Below are 15,717 nucleotides of genomic sequence, written 5' to 3'. Positions count from 1 at the left end.
GACGCACAAAAAAGTCTCATGCCGCCATGGTCCCACGTCCACAGGAAGTCGGCCATTTTGGATGGAAAGTGCGTTTTCGTGCCATTTTTGACCGATTCTACACCTTGTATAAGATCGAACTTGTCCTACAGATTTAATGCTACAGACTTCAAACTTGGCCAGGTTACTCTTAAGACATGGGGGGAAAAATTCATGGAGAAACTTTTTCAAACCTCAAAGGGCGTGGGCGTGGCGACGCCTCACAGTTTGATGACTCACCATCACTCGCCACAACAAATTAAGTTGCTTATAACTCCCACATACATTATCCAATCTGTCCCAAACTTCATACGGTGAATGCTGGACCCAGCCTGAACGCGTACATATTATCATAGTGACATCCACCCATAGCGCCACCTGCTGGTGGTTGGAAACATCTTTTTTTTTCACACCTCGCATTTGATCAAACTCCTCCTACATATTTAATGCTAAAATCTTCAAACTTGGCCAGGTTACTCTTAAGCTAGGGGGGAAGAAAACTCTTGAGAAGCTTTTCCAAACTCTGAACGGTGTGGGCGTGGCCAGGCGGTGACAATCGTGTGATGGCGTTTGTGATTTGAAAGCCTTATCATCATCGCAACTTAATGAAACTTGGCACACACGTCCACCCTGATGACCTCGTTCGTATGTGAAGGGTATCGTGTGTGGGCTGAGCAAAATGGCTCAGTGGCGCCCCCTAGAAATTTTCAAAAACCCCTCCGCATTGGAGTTATTATGTGCTCGTACGTACGCAGAGGGTATCGTGTGTGTGGGCAGAGCTGCGGCTCCAGCGTCCAGCGCATGCCCCAACGTGCGCACATCCCAACGTACGCACACCTCGGTCCCGCTCACAGCTGCTTGCAGCTTTCTAGTTATTATTATTATTCTTATTCTTTGCAAAAGGTATGCGAAAACTCAGGAAATTTTGCGAGCGCCACGTGCTAGTCGACGACATGAAAGAATCTAAACATTATATCTTTGGGAGTTGCTCATTGGCTCTGTAGCGCCCCCTACGATGCTTAAAAATGGTGCCCGCAATGGGGTTAGTTTCGCGTAGGACAATGAAATTCGGTACACTCATTCACCATGCCCAGACGCACAAAAAAGTCTCTTGCCGCCATGGTCCCACGTACACAGGAAGGCGGCCATTTTGGATGGAAAGTGCGTTTTCGTGCCATTTTTGGCCGATTCCACGCCTTGCTTAAGATCGAACTTGTCCTACAGATTTAATGCTACAGACTTCAAACTTGGCCAGGTTACTCTTAAGACATGGGGGGGGGAATTCATGGAGAAACTTTTTCAAAACTTAAAGGGCGTGGGCGTGGCAACTCCTCAAAGTTCGATGACTCGCCATCACTCGCCACAAAAAATGAAGTCGCTTATAACTCCCACATACATTATCCAATCTGTCCCAAACTTCATACGGTGAATGCTGGACCCAGCCTGAACGCGTACATATTATCATAACGACATCCACCTATAGCGCCACCTGCTGGGGGTTGGAAACATCTCTTTTTTTCCACATCTCGCATTTGATCGAACTCGTCCTACAGATTTAATGCTACAAGCTTCAAACTTGGCCAGATTACTCTTAAGACAAGGGGGAAAAGAGTCATGGAGAAACTTTTTCAAACCTCAAAGGGCGTGGCCGTGGCGACGCCTCAAAGTTATGACTCACCATGAAGAATTAAGTCGCTTATAACTTCCACACTCATTATCCAATCTGTCCCAAACTTCATACGGTGAATGCTGGACCAAGCCTGAACGCGTACATATTATCATAGTGACATCCTCCTATAGCGCCACCTGCTGGTGGTCGGAAATGTCATTTTTTGCCACACCTCACATTTTATAAAACTCCTCCTACAGATTTAATGCTACAAGCTTCAAACTTAGCCAGGTTACTCTTAAGACATGGGGGCAAAAATTCATGGAGAAACTTTTCCAAACTCTGAACAATTCGGGCGTGGTCAGGCGGTGAAAATCGTGTGATGGTGTTTGTGATTTGAAAGCCTTATCATCATCACAACGTCATGAAACTTGGCACACACGTCCATCCTGAACACCTCGTACGTATGTGAAGGGTATCGTGTGTGGAAGGAGCAAAGTGGCTCAGTGGCGCCCCCTAGGGTACTTAAAAATGGTCCACACATTGGGGTTAGTTTTGCGTGGGACGACGAAATTCGGTACACTCATTCATCATGCCCAGACGCACAAAAAAGTCTCATGCCGCCATGGTCCCACGTCCACAGGAAGTCGGCCATTTTGGATGGAAAGTGCGTTTTCGTGCCATTTTTGACCGATTCTACACCTTGTATAAGATCGAACTTGTCCTACAGATTTAATGCTACAGACTTCAAACTTGGCCAGGTTACTCTTAAGACATGGGGGGAAAAATTCATGGAGAAACTTTTTCAAACCTCAAAGGGCGTGGGCGTGGCGACGCCTCAAAGTTTGATGACTCGCCATCACTCGCCACAACAAATTAAGTTGCTTATAACTCCCACATACATTATCCAATCTGTCCCAAACTTCATACGGTGAATGCTGGACCCAGCCTGAACGCGTACATATTATCATAGTGACATCCACCCATAGCGCCACCTGCTGGTGGTTGGAAACATCTTTTTTTTTCACACCTCGCATTTGATCAAACTCCTCCTACATATTTAATGCTAAAATCTTCAAACTTGGCCAGGTTACTCTTAAGCTAGGGGGGAAGAAAACTCTTGAGAAGCTTTTCCAAACTCTGAACGGTGTGGGCGTGGCCAGGCGGTGACAATCGTGTGATGGCGTTTGTGATTTGAAAGCCTTATCATCATCGCAACTTAATGAAACTTGGCACACACGTCCACCCTGATGACCTCGTTCGTATGTGAAGGGTATCGTGTGTGGGCTGAGCAAAATGGCTCAGTGGCGCCCCCTAGAAATTTTCAAAAACCCCTCCTCATTGGAGTTATTATGTGCTCGTACGTACGCAGAGGGTATTGTGTGTGTGGGCAGAGCTGCGGCTCCAGCGTCCAGCGCATGCCCCAACGTGCGCACATCCCAACGTACGCACACCTCGGTCCCGCTCACAGCTGCTTGCAGCTTTCTAGTTATTATTATTTCCGATTCTTTGCAAAAGGTATGCGAAAACTCACGAAATTTTGCGAGCGCCACCTGCCAGTCGACGACATGAAAGAATCTAAACTTTATATTTTTAGGAGTCGCTCATTGGCTCTGTAGCGCCCCCTACGGTGCATAAAAATGGTCCCCTTAATAGGATTAGTTTCGCGTGGGACGCCGAAATTCGGTACACTCATTCATCATGCCCAGACGCACCAAAAAGTCTCATGCCATCACGGTGCCACGTACACAGGAAGGCGGCCATTTTGGATGGAAAGTGCGTTTTCGTGCCATTTTTGGCCGATTCCACGCCTTGCATAAGATCAAACTTGTCCTACAGATTTCATGCTACAGACTTCAAACTTGGCCAGGTTACTCTTAAGACATGGGGGGAAAGATTCATGGAGAAACTTTTTCAAACCTCAAAGGGCGTGGCCGTGGCGACGCCTCAAAGTTCGATGACTCGCCATCACTCGCCACAAAAAATGAAGTCGCTTATAACTCCCACATACATTATTTAATCTGTCCCAAACTTCATACGGTGAATGCTGGAACCAGCCTGAACGCGTACATATTATCATAACGACATCCACCTATAGCGCCACCTGCTGGGGGTTGGAAACATCTCTTTTTTTCCACTCCTCGCATTTGATCGAACTTGTCCTACAGATTTCATGCTACAGACTTCAAACTTGGCCAGGTTACTCTTAAGACATGGGGGCAGAAATTCATGGAGAAACTTTTTCAAACCTCAAAGGGCGTGGCCGTGGCGACGCCTCAAAGTTATGACTCGCCATGAAGAATTAAGTCGCTTATAATTTCCACACTCATTATCCAATCTGTCCCAAACTTCACACGGTGAATGCTGGACCCGACCTGAACGCGTACATATTATCATAGTGACATCCTCCTATAGCGCCACCTGCTGGTGGTTGGAAACCTCTTTTTTTTCCGCACGTCACATTTTTTCAAACTCCTCCTACAGATTTAATGCCACAAGCTTCAAACTTGGCCAGGTTACTCTTAAGTCATGTGGGGAAAAATTCATGGAGACACTTTTCCAAACTCTGAATGGTTTGGGCGTGGCCAGTCGGTGAAAATCATGTGATGGCGTTTGTGATTTGAAAGCCTTATCATGATCGCAAGGTCATGAAAGTTGGCACACACGTCCACCCTGATGACCTCGTATGTATGTAAAGGGTATCGTGTGTGGGCGGAGCAAAATGGCTCAGTGGCGCCCCCTAGAAATTTTCAAAAACCCCTCCGCATTGGGGTTATGCTGTGCTCGTAAGTACACAGCGGGTATCGTGCGTGTGGGAAGAGCTGCAGCTCAAGCGTCCAGCGCATGCCCCAACGTGCGCACATCCCAACGTACGCACACCTCGGTCCCGCTCACAGCTGCTTGCAGCTTTCTAGTTATTATTCTTTCTTATTCTTTGCAAAAGGTATGCGAAAACTCAGGAAATTTTGCGAGCGCCACCTGCCAGTCGACGACCTGAAAGAATCTAAACTTTATATTTTTGGGAGTCGCTTATTGACTCTGTAGCGCCCCCTATGATGCTTAAAAATGGTCCCCGCAATAGGATTAGTTTCGCGTGGGACGACGAAATTTGGTACACTCATTCATCATGCCCAGACGCACAAAAAAGTCTCAGGCCGCCAATGTGCCACGTCCACAGGAAGGCGGCCATTTTGGATGGAAAGTGCGTTTTCGTGCCATTTTTGACCGATTCCACGCCTTGCATAAGATCGAACTTGTCCTACAGATTTCATGCTACAGACTTGAAACTTGGCCAGGTTACTCTTAAGACATGGAGGGAAAAATTCATTGGCCAACTTTTTCAAAACTTAAAGGGCGTGGCCGTGGCGACGCCTCAAAGTTTGATGACTCACCATCACTCGCCACAAAAAATTAAGTCGCATTTGATCGAACTCCTCCTACAGATTTTATGGTAACAGCTCCAAACTTGGCCAGATTACTCTTTAGCAAGGGGGGAAGAAAAATTTTGAGAAACTTTTCCAAACTCTGAATGGTGTGGGCGTGTTCAGGCGGTGAAAATCGTGTGATGGCGTTTGTGATTTGAAAGCCTTTTCATCATCGCAAAGTCATGAAACTTGGTACACACGTCCGCCTTGTCGACCTCGTACGTATGTAAAGAGTATTGTGTGTGGGCGGTGCTAAATGGCTCAGTGGCGCCCCCTAGAAATTTTCATAAAACCACTCCGCATTGGGGTTTTTATGTGCTCGTACGTACGCAGAGGATATCGTGCGTGTGGGCAGAGCTACAGCCCCAGCGTCCAGCGCATGCCCCAACGTACGCACATCCCAACGTACGCACACTCGGTCCCGCTCACAGCTGCTTGCAGCTTTCTAGTTATTCTTTCTTTCTTTCTTATTCTTTGCAAAAGGTATGCGAAAACTCAGGAAATTTTGCGAGCGCCACGTGCCGGTCGACGACATGAAAGAATCTAAACTTTATATTTTGGGAGTCGCTCATTGACTCTGTAGCGCCCCCTACGATGCTTAAAAATTTTCCCCGCAATAGGATTAGTTTCGCGTGGGACGACGAAATTCGGTACACTCATTCATCATGCCCACACGCACAAAAAAGTCTCATGCCGCCATGGTCCCACGTCCACAGGAAGGCGGCCATTTTGGATGGAAAGTGCGTTTTCGTGCCATTTTTGACCGATGCTACACCTTGTATAAGATCGAACTTGTCCTACAGATTTAATGCTACAGACTTCAAACTTGGCCAGGTTACTCTTAAGACATGGGGGGAAAAATTCATGGAGAAACTTTTTCAAACCTCAAAGGGCGTGGGCGTGGCGACGCCTCAAAGTTTGATGACTCGCCATCACTCGCCACAACAAATTAAGTTGCTTATAACTCCCACATACATTATCCAATCTGTCCCAAACTTCATACGGTGAATGCTGGACCCAGCCTGAACACGTACATATTATCATAGTGACATCCACCCATAGCGCCACCTGCTGGTGGTTGGAAACATCTTTTTTTTTTCACATCTCGCATTTGATCAAACTCTTCCTACATATTTAATGCTTAAATCTTCAAACTTGGCCAGGTTACTCTTAAGCTAGGGGGGAAGAAAACTCTTGAGAAGCTTTTCCAAACTCTGAACGGTGTGGGCGTGGCCAGGCGGTGACAATCGTGTGATGGCGTTTGTCATTTGAAAGCCTTATCATCATCGCAACTTAATGAAACTTGGCACACACGTCCACCCTGATGACCTAGTACGTATGTAAAGGGTATCGTGTGTGGGCGGAGCAAAATGGCTCAGTGGCGCCCCCTAGAAATTTTCAAAAACCCATTGGGGTTATGATTTGCTCGTACGTACGCAGAGGGTATCGCATGTGTGGGCAGAGCTGCGGCTCCAGCGTCCAGCGCATGCCCCAACGTGCGCACATCCCAACGTACGCACACCTCGGTCCCGCTCACAGCTGCTTGCAGCTTTCTAGTTAGGGACCGAGCAGTGAAACTGCAAGGACCCTATTGTATCTGTAAGGTTTATTATTAGGGACCGAGCAGTGAAACTGCAAGGACCCTATTGTATCTGTAAGGTTTATTATTATTCCGTTCTTTCTTTCTTTCTTTCTTTCTTATTCTTTGCAAAAGGTATGCGAAAACTCAGGAAATTTTGCGAGCGCCACCTGCCAGTCGACGACATGAAAGAATCTAAACTTTATATTTTTGGGAGTCGCTCATTGACTCTGTAGCGCCCCCTACAATGCTTAAAAATGGTCCCCTTAATAGGATTAGTTTCGCGTAGGACAATGAAATTCGGTACACTCATTCATCATTCCCAGACGCAAAAAAAAGTCTCGTGCCGCCATGGTCCCACGTACACAGGAAGGCGGCCATTTTGGATGGAAAGTGCGTTTTCGTGCCATTTTTGACCGATTCCACGCCTTGCTTAAGATCGAACTTGTCCTACAGATTTAATGCTACAGACTTCAAACTTGGCCAGGTTACTCTTAAGACATGGGGGGGGGGGGGGGGGGAATTCATGGAGAAACTTTTTCAAAACTTAAAGGGCGTGGGCGTGGCAACTCCTCAAAGTTCGATGACTCGCCATCACTCGCCACAAAAAATGAAGTCGCTTATAACTCCCACATACATTATCCAATCTGTCCCAAACTTCATACGGTGAATGCTGGACCCAGCCTGAACGCGCATATATTATCATTGTGAGATCCAACTATAGCGCCACCTGCTGGTGGTTGGAAAAGTCTTTTTTTTTTCCACACCTCGCATTTGATCAAACTCCTCCTACAGATTTCATGCTACAAGCTTCAAACTTGGCCAGGTTACTCTTAAGACATGGGGGGAAAAAAATCATTGGCCAACTTACGCACATCCCAACGTACGCCACCTCGGTCCCGCTCACAGCTGCTTGCAGCTTTCTAGTTATTATTATTCTTTCCGATTCTTTGCAAAAGGTATGCGAAAACTCAGGAAATTTTGCGAGCGCCACGTGCCAGTCGACGACATGAGAGAATCTAAACTTTATATTTTTGGGAGTCGCTCATTGACTCTGTAGCGCCCCCTATAATGCTTAAAAATGGTCCCCTTAATAGGATTAGTTTCGCGTGGGACAACGAAATTTGGTACACTCATTCAACATGCCCACACGCACAAAAAGGTCTCATGCCGCCATGGTCCCACGCCCACAGGAAGGCGGCCATTTTGGATGGAAAGTGACTTTTCGTGCCCTTTTTGACCGATTCCACGCCTTGCATAAGATCGAACTCGTCCTACAGATTTCATGCTACAGACTTCAAACTTGGCCAGGTTACTCTTAAGACATGGGGGGAAAAATTCATGGAGAAACTTTTTCAAAACTTAAAGGGCGTGGCCGTGGCGACGCCTCAAAATTTGATGACTCGCCATCACTCGCCATGAAAAATTAAGTTGCTTATAACTCCTGCATACATTATCCAATCTGTCCCAAACTTCATATGGTGAATGCTGGACCCAGCCTGAACGCGCACATATTATCATAGTGACATCCACCTATAGCGCCACCTGCTGGTGGTTGGAAACAGCTTTTTTTTTCCACACCTCGCATTTGATCGAACTCATCATACAGATTTAATGCTACAGACTTCAAACTTGGCCAGGTTACTCTTAAGACATGGGGGGAAAGAATCATGGAGAAACTTTTTCAAACCTCAAAGTGCGTGGCCGTGGCGACGCCTCAAAGTTATGACTCGCCATGAAGAATTAAGTCGCTTATAACTTCCACACATATTATCCAATCTGTCCCAAACTTCATACGTTGATTGCTGGACCCAGTCTGAACGAGCACATATAAAATAGTGACATCCACCTACAGCGCCACCTGCTGGTGGTCAGAAACGTCCTTTTTTTTCACACCTCGCATTTGATCAAACTCCTCCTACATATTTCATGCTAAAATCTTCAAACTTGGCCAGGTTACTTTTAAGCTAGGGGGGAAGAAAACTCTTGAGAAACTTTTCCAAACTCTGAACGGTGTGGGCGTGGCCAGGCGGTGAATATAGTGTGATGGCGTTTGTGGTTTGAAAGCCTTATCATCATCGCAAAGTCATGAAACTTGGCACACACGTCCACCCTGACGACCTCGTACGTATGTAAAGGGTATCGTGTGTGGGCGGAGCAAAATGGCTCATTGGCGCCCCCTAGAAAGGTTCAAAAACCCCTCCGCATTGGGGTTATTATGTGCTGGTACGTACGCAGAGGGTATCGTGCGTGTGGGCAGATCTGAAGCTCCAACGTCCAGCGCACACCCAAACGTATGCACATCCCAACGTACGCACACCTCGGTCCCGCCTACAGCTGCTTGCAGCTTTCTAGTTTTGATTGTTTTGCTAAAAAAGTTGGCAAATTCGTTGCATTTCTCAGTAGTTAGGTCTGGGTTTGCCTGTTTAGGGGAATTGTGAGTTTTCCAACCATAGCAAACAGAGTTCAAGAATTGTTGACATTCTTATTAATAATTTCAGATAAATGCACAGCACACTGTACACTATGATGAGTACGTGCCATGTGGCCTTTTAATAGGCAGAATATACTAATGATAAGATGTTTTAAGTGGATACTGGATATATATGACAAAGCTTTTATTTCTAATCAGTTTTTATACAGACTGTAAAATGCAGTAGCTCATATTCTCAATTTTGTTCAACCCACCAAAAACGTTATTTACTCAGAAACTTTGATTGCATTTGTGGTTAAATTTTTTTTTTTAATTCAATGATAAAAAATGTTCACTTATTTTTCACTTGCTTTCTCCCACAAACCGCATCATGAACCACTCCCGCTAACTTAGTGCTCCTGTCGCCTTGCAGTGATGTTGAATGTGTACGAAGCCCACCACAGTACTGCACTGAGAGAAAAGGCTGTCAAAGAACTGTACGAGCACATCCAGGCTGACGACCGCTTCACCAAATGTATCAGCATCGGACCGGTAATAAAATCGCACATCCAAAAGTTACATGAAAGGAAATCTAACAATTATTTTCAAACATTTCCAAATCATCCTATATAAACATCTTGAAGAAAAAAACCCACAAACATAAAGCAAAGTTTTGGCTGTTCTCCTCAGATCTCAAAGATTATCAACATGCTGGTCCGCTGGTATGTAGATGGTCCATCCTCTCCAGTCTTCCAGGAGCACGTGTCCAGGATCCCCGACTACCTCTGGTCAGTCAGCCAGTGTCTATTAACTGATTGCCAAACAAAACAAACTTATTTCCGACTTCTGATTAGTATTATTATGCCAGCTACTACTAAAAAATGATAAAACTAGTGAGCTAGCAGAAAGTTTTTCTGTGTTGCAGGTTGGGACTGGATGGCATGAAAATGCAGGTGAGAATTTGCTCTTTTATATGTTTATCTCAACCCAAAGGCTTATGTTTCAGAAGGCCTTAGATATCCAAAAGGAGCTGAGAGTTGAACCGTTGCTTTTTCACAATGAGAAGAAACAGCTTAGATCCAGATAAATAACAGATGAATGACTACAGATTACATGAGCACTAAATTAGTCTTACACCTTTCAGTGATACCTTCATGTTCAGTGTCGTGGTTTCATATTTTTGCCCTGTTATGCTAGTTTCCATGTAATCTTTTTTCCACACAGGGAACAAATGGATCTCAGCTCTGGGATACATGTTTTGCTGTACAAGCTTTTCTTGAGGTAATATAAAAAGAGACTGTCAGGCTCACACTGTTTTCAGTGTATGTTGTCAAGCACATATTGTGTAGACTGAAGAATGCCTATAATGTGTTTGGGGCATGTGTTTTTTGGGGCCCTTCAGGCAGGAGCCCAGAATGACCCCAGACTGGCAAAGAGTCTTATTGAGGCCCATCACTTTCTGACTTTCACACAGGTACGGCAAACATTAATCTCACCCACCAGAGGAAACAACTTCTACTTCTAAAACTCATCCTGCGCTATGCTGATGAAGTCTTTATAAACTTAATATTCTGTTAACGCCACAACCAAATATGTGCCAAAGATTAAAACTGTGCGTCATGAATGTCCACTACTTTCATACATGTGAATATGAATGCTGCTCATCCAGATACCTGAGAATCCTCCTGAATACCAGAAATACTACAGACAGATGAACAAGGTACAGCCAAATACCACATTATACTAGACTTGATATTGTTGTTAGATAACAAAAAAAAAAAAAACCTTCTGAAAAAAATGGGTATATGGTACATTACCCATTTTTTTGTGGTAAAGTACATTCACTGTATATCGCTGTACATTTTTGTTAGGGAGGCTTCCCTTTCAGTACCCGCGACTGTGGTTGGATCGTAGCTGACTGCACAGCAGAGGGCCTAAAGACACTGATGCTGCTGCAGGAGCTCTGTCCCTCCATCAGGGAACCCGTCGCCTCTGAGCGTCTGTATGATGCTGTCAATGTGGTGAGTCTATGAAGAAAAAAGATTTGAACTAATTTACATTTTAAGTTTTTTTTTAAGTTTTGCATCCCCATAAAGTGTAATACTTGCTTAGTTTTTGAACAATTAGAATTAGCGGCAGTGCTTATGATGATAAATAACATGAGAAAGCCACAAAAATAAGAGTTTTGTAAAATATGTCAAACATCTACAAACCCTGAAAATCATAAATCTTTTGAGTGTATACCCTGAACAGGTTGCCAAATTTATTTATTTATTTTTTATCTAAGCCTGTCCTGTCCAGCATCATGACAAGCAGAATTTTGCCATGTCGTGCCAAACACGTTTGCTTTGCCAAGTGACGCTATATGTATATAAAGCTGCCCTCGATGCTTGCGCACTAAATATTAATTAATTATTTATTCTTGTTGAAATTATATATTAATGCCAAACCTGACGGGGAGAACAGAGAAAAGGGAAGAGAGAGGAGACAAAGATATCATGAAATGAAAACACCAGCAACAATAATGTTGGGCCCAGAGAATGGAATGCAGAGAATGCAGAGAATGCAGGAGCAGGAGATGTTTTATCCACAAGCTTTTAATGGAGGAGCAGGAGTTCACAAAACTCTCCAAGAGAGAACAAAGCAGGCTATAGAAGTTATCAATAATATATATACTTCTCCCAAAATGAGAGAAGTATATCTATGAAAAATTATCAAAAAATAAGGATCACTCCACTAAGGAGGAAAAATCAAAAGGATTATCAAACTTTAGAATTGAACTTAAAGTCACTCCTGCTACGGAGGAAAACAAAAAACCTCACCTGAAAAATAGGAGGCACGAAATAGGAGGCTATGAAATATTATCGAAACAAAAAGTCACTCCACCTGGAGGAAAAAGCAAGAAAGCTATTACACGTAAACTTTGCTTTATCAAGGCTATCTTATTAAAGTTATTCAGAACAAAAAACTCTCTTAGCGAGGACACGATCAAAACGATTACTTGGAACTTAGACGATGGCTTAGAGAAGGCAAGAGTGAAGCACGTTAGGACCAACAAATACGACACACTGGCACAAGAAAAGGGGAGAAGCAGACTCTTATACACACAGGGTTAACAGGGAACAGGTGGAATCATTCATGCGACAATCAGACTGGGACACGAGAGGGAGGGCAAGTGACCCGAAACGACAGGAGAGTTAATCTTTCAAAATAAAACAGGAAATGACGAGACATGACATGGAGACGAGACAAAAAACCAGCTTGACCTCACTGCGGTGTGACAAATAAATGTTAAAGAAAAACAAAAGAAAACCAGACAACCAGCTAGCAGCTGGTGGCAATTTGATTGGATTAGGATCGTAATACAATGAATTGGATTATGTTTGGCTTGAATTGAACTGTATCTTGAGAAGTGTCTTGAGAAAATATTTGTTGTGATTTGACTGAAGTGAATTGAACTGAATTACTAACCCCTACACCACTGTGCAGTACATGGTAGCATGTGGCGCTACAAAATTCCATCAAACTTCTGCATACAACAGCTTTTAATTTATGCCTTTTTTTTCCAACTTATGCAGAGCTTTCTCTTGAATACACACACTCAAATATTGACGAATGCATTGGAGGCTGTCTGGAAACGGTGTCTTACCCAAGGACATTTGAAGCCGTTGTATCCAGTTGTAGCTTTGCAGCATTTTAACTTTTTTTACCATTTGTCTGTCATCCCTTTGTAGCTGCTAAGCATGAGAAACGCAGACGGTGGATTTGCTACATATGAAACCAAGAGAGGAGGGAGACTCTTGGAGCTGCTCAACCCATCTGAGGTATTTGGTAAGTCTGTTGCCAACAATATCCCCGATGTCCACTATGTTACTCAGTATGTTAGAGAAAAGTCCATGCACTGATTTGTTGTTATCACAGTCCTGGCTAAGAGCTCAGTTCAATGCTCAGACCTCCCAAGACCACCTGTTTTTGTTACTCACCCTACAATGTATATGTGAAACCAGGAACCCAAATATATAAACATGACATTTTACTGATTAAATTCACTCTACTCACCCTTAAGAGAATGACAAACTATCGTTTTTCTCAATTCAACGCTGACTATGTGGAGATATTATTAAAGGCTGTGAAAAATAGAATCTGTGGTTGGAATAAATATACTATAAAAATAAACTTTGAACTGACTTGACTTAATAATATGTGTTAAGAAATGTATGTTTCTTTCTATCACCGTGCTCCATCTCTGTCTGCAACAGGTGACATCATGATAGATTATACATATGTGGAGTGTACCTCAGCAGTAATGCAGGCTCTGAGGCACTTCCAGAAAGCCTACCCTCATCATCGCGCTGAAGAGATAAGGTACACAACACAACACATATAGTTGAGGAGGTTATTGATATGGTTTCTGAGTTCTTATCCTTATTTCCTCTTCAGGTCAACTCTGAGAGATGGAATGGAATACTGCAGGAGGGTGCAGAGGTCTGATGGATCATGGGAAGGGTGAGTGTAAACTTGTTGTTTTCCTACCTGATACCTAACTGATAGATCATCCCGAGTCTGTTTGTGTTTGTGCTCAGATCTTGGGGAGTGTGCTTCACATATGGAATATGGTTTGGCCTCGAGGCTTTTGCTTGCATGGGCCACATCTACAAGAATGAGTAAGTACGACAAAGGACATGTTGAAAAGGGCTGCAGGACCACTTCTCCTGAACTTGCTTTTTTTAAACTCCTCACTCATTTACTGTTATAAACTGCTGCATTTTTTTGTTACCAGGGATGCTTGTGAAGAGGTGCAGAGTGCTTGTCAGTTCCTGCTGAAGTGGCAGATGTCAGACGGAGGGTGGGGGGAGGATTTTGAGTCATGTGAGCAGCGGCAGTACATCCAGAGCAACACCGCTCAGATCCACAACACTTGCTGGGCTTTGTTAGGGCTCATGGCTGTCAGGTAAAGCATAGCTGACATGTGCATTCAGACACACAAGGGAATAATGTTGAGAGTTTGAATAGAGTGTGTTTTGGTTAGAATGAAAGATTGGTATTGAAAAATATTTCACCTTCACTAAATCTCTTGTGTGTATAAGCAGGCATCCCAACATGCAGGCCATTGAGAGAGGCGTTCAGTTGTTAATTGATAAGCAGCTTCCCAATGGAGATTGGCCACAGGTGATTATGCATGTTACAATGTGTATACTCTAATTATACATATCTTACTCTGCCATATATATATAGATAAAGACATAATAAGTTAATCCATTGAGAGTTTGATATATAATTGTAGCGTTATGTGATTTTTCTTCTCTCTCAGGAGAACATTGCAGGTGTGTTCAACAAGAGCTGCGCCATTAGCTACACCTCCTACAGAAATGTCTTCCCAGTCTGGACCCTGGGCCGCTTCTCGCTGCTTTACCCCAGCAGTCAACTGGCTGGGAAGGTGAAGCTGTGACAACCTTCAGAACAACTTCAGAATGCATTCCAGGATGAGAGGACTAAATATCTTCAGCCGATGCATCAGCAGCCAGTCAGAGATTACATGGACAGTATCATTTTTGACTGAGTGAATGGAACCATCAGCTGTGTTTTTTAGAGTTGAGTCCATCAGATTACATAACACATTTCATGCCATGAAATTTTTTTAAGTGAATTATCTCCCTGAATTGCCTCCTACAAGATTTAACATTTGGGAGTTGACTCCCAAAAGTCAAGATTTGAGGCTTGATTTTTTTTTTTCCAATCTCAGGTATAGTTTGTAAAGCCATGTGGAATATTTTCTTAATATTCCCTAAAATTAAGTCTTTAGATCATTTAATTTTTTTATGATTGCAAGCATATTCTACAGAAAACGGTCAGCAAGTGCTACCAGTAACACAAGCGTAGAAATGTACCAGTATTTGAAAACCAGTAAATGTAATTTTTTTGTATGTTATTTCATTCTATTTTTTATAGTCTAAACCTTTAAAACCATTACACAGCTTTGCATATTGTGTGCTTAGATAGGACAGACTGCTTTGTCTTCCTGTAGAGGACTAAGTTATCATTCCTATGTTCTCATTTATAAAGCAAATCTACAGACCTATATCATTCCAAAAATGCACTGTAAGCTATTGTCTATTTCCAATGGAGTGTTTTCTTTTATCTAGACCAGAGGGGTATTCCACGAAGCTGCCTTAGCGGAAAGCCTGGCTTTTCTCGCTACTTCTGGCTAAACTTAGCGGGAGTTCCGTTCCATGAACGTGGCTTATTTTAATGCCCGCTCAGTAACCATCGTAACTTATGCCGCTGAACTAGCCTGGTCCCGGGCAGGCTAAAGTTGAAGCTTAGCTTAGCTGCATCTCAAAGAATGTCCGACCAGCTGAAACAGACTCCCGAAAGAAATGTTCACCTAGAATTCTGCGCTCCCGCAACTCATGTCTTGTCTAAAAAACGAAACAAAAACTGTGGTTATCATATCACCACTTTCACTGTCTCGAAAAATCCATCAGTCGGTGCCAGTGCAACTAAAGAAACGCAACTATACACACGTATTGAACATGAAATTAAATGAGCGAGAACATGGTATTCATTAAAACTAATCAATACCTAACAAACATCCGATCTACACACACGTAGGACCAGACTCAGAAAAATGGGGGACAGGTAATAATGTTAATAATACAAATTATTGAAAGCT

At 43.5% G+C, this 15,717-nt stretch overlaps 1 protein-coding gene across 1 annotated transcript in view; it reads left to right on the top strand.

The window, feature by feature from the left end:
• Nucleotides 1–15,152, top strand: part of lss (lanosterol synthase (2,3-oxidosqualene-lanosterol cyclase)) — a 67,121-nt gene extending 51,969 nt beyond the window's left edge. The window contains exons 9-22 of the mRNA XM_075478997.1: nt 9,478–9,596; nt 9,735–9,832; nt 9,970–9,997; nt 10,269–10,325; nt 10,447–10,518; nt 10,714–10,764; nt 10,916–11,065; nt 12,779–12,875; nt 13,304–13,409; nt 13,485–13,550; nt 13,628–13,708; nt 13,825–13,995; nt 14,135–14,213; nt 14,356–15,152. Of these exons, the coding sequence (XP_075335112.1) occupies nt 9,478–9,596; nt 9,735–9,832; nt 9,970–9,997; nt 10,269–10,325; nt 10,447–10,518; nt 10,714–10,764; nt 10,916–11,065; nt 12,779–12,875; nt 13,304–13,409; nt 13,485–13,550; nt 13,628–13,708; nt 13,825–13,995; nt 14,135–14,213; nt 14,356–14,493 (1,313 nt within the window). The 3' untranslated portion in view covers nt 14,494–15,152. The remainder of the gene's footprint in view (nt 1–9,477; nt 9,597–9,734; nt 9,833–9,969; nt 9,998–10,268; nt 10,326–10,446; nt 10,519–10,713; nt 10,765–10,915; nt 11,066–12,778; nt 12,876–13,303; nt 13,410–13,484; nt 13,551–13,627; nt 13,709–13,824; nt 13,996–14,134; nt 14,214–14,355) is intronic.
• The last annotated feature ends 565 nt before the right edge of the window (nt 15,153–15,717 follow it).

The sequence above is a fragment of the Odontesthes bonariensis genome, chromosome 12, assembly GCF_027942865.1.
Source record: "Odontesthes bonariensis isolate fOdoBon6 chromosome 12, fOdoBon6.hap1, whole genome shotgun sequence".
In the NCBI taxonomy this organism is placed as follows: Eukaryota; Metazoa; Chordata; class Actinopteri; order Atheriniformes; family Atherinopsidae; genus Odontesthes; species Odontesthes bonariensis.
The sequence above is the reverse complement of the archived record's forward strand: the minus strand, read 5'-3'. Positions and strand labels throughout refer to the sequence as shown.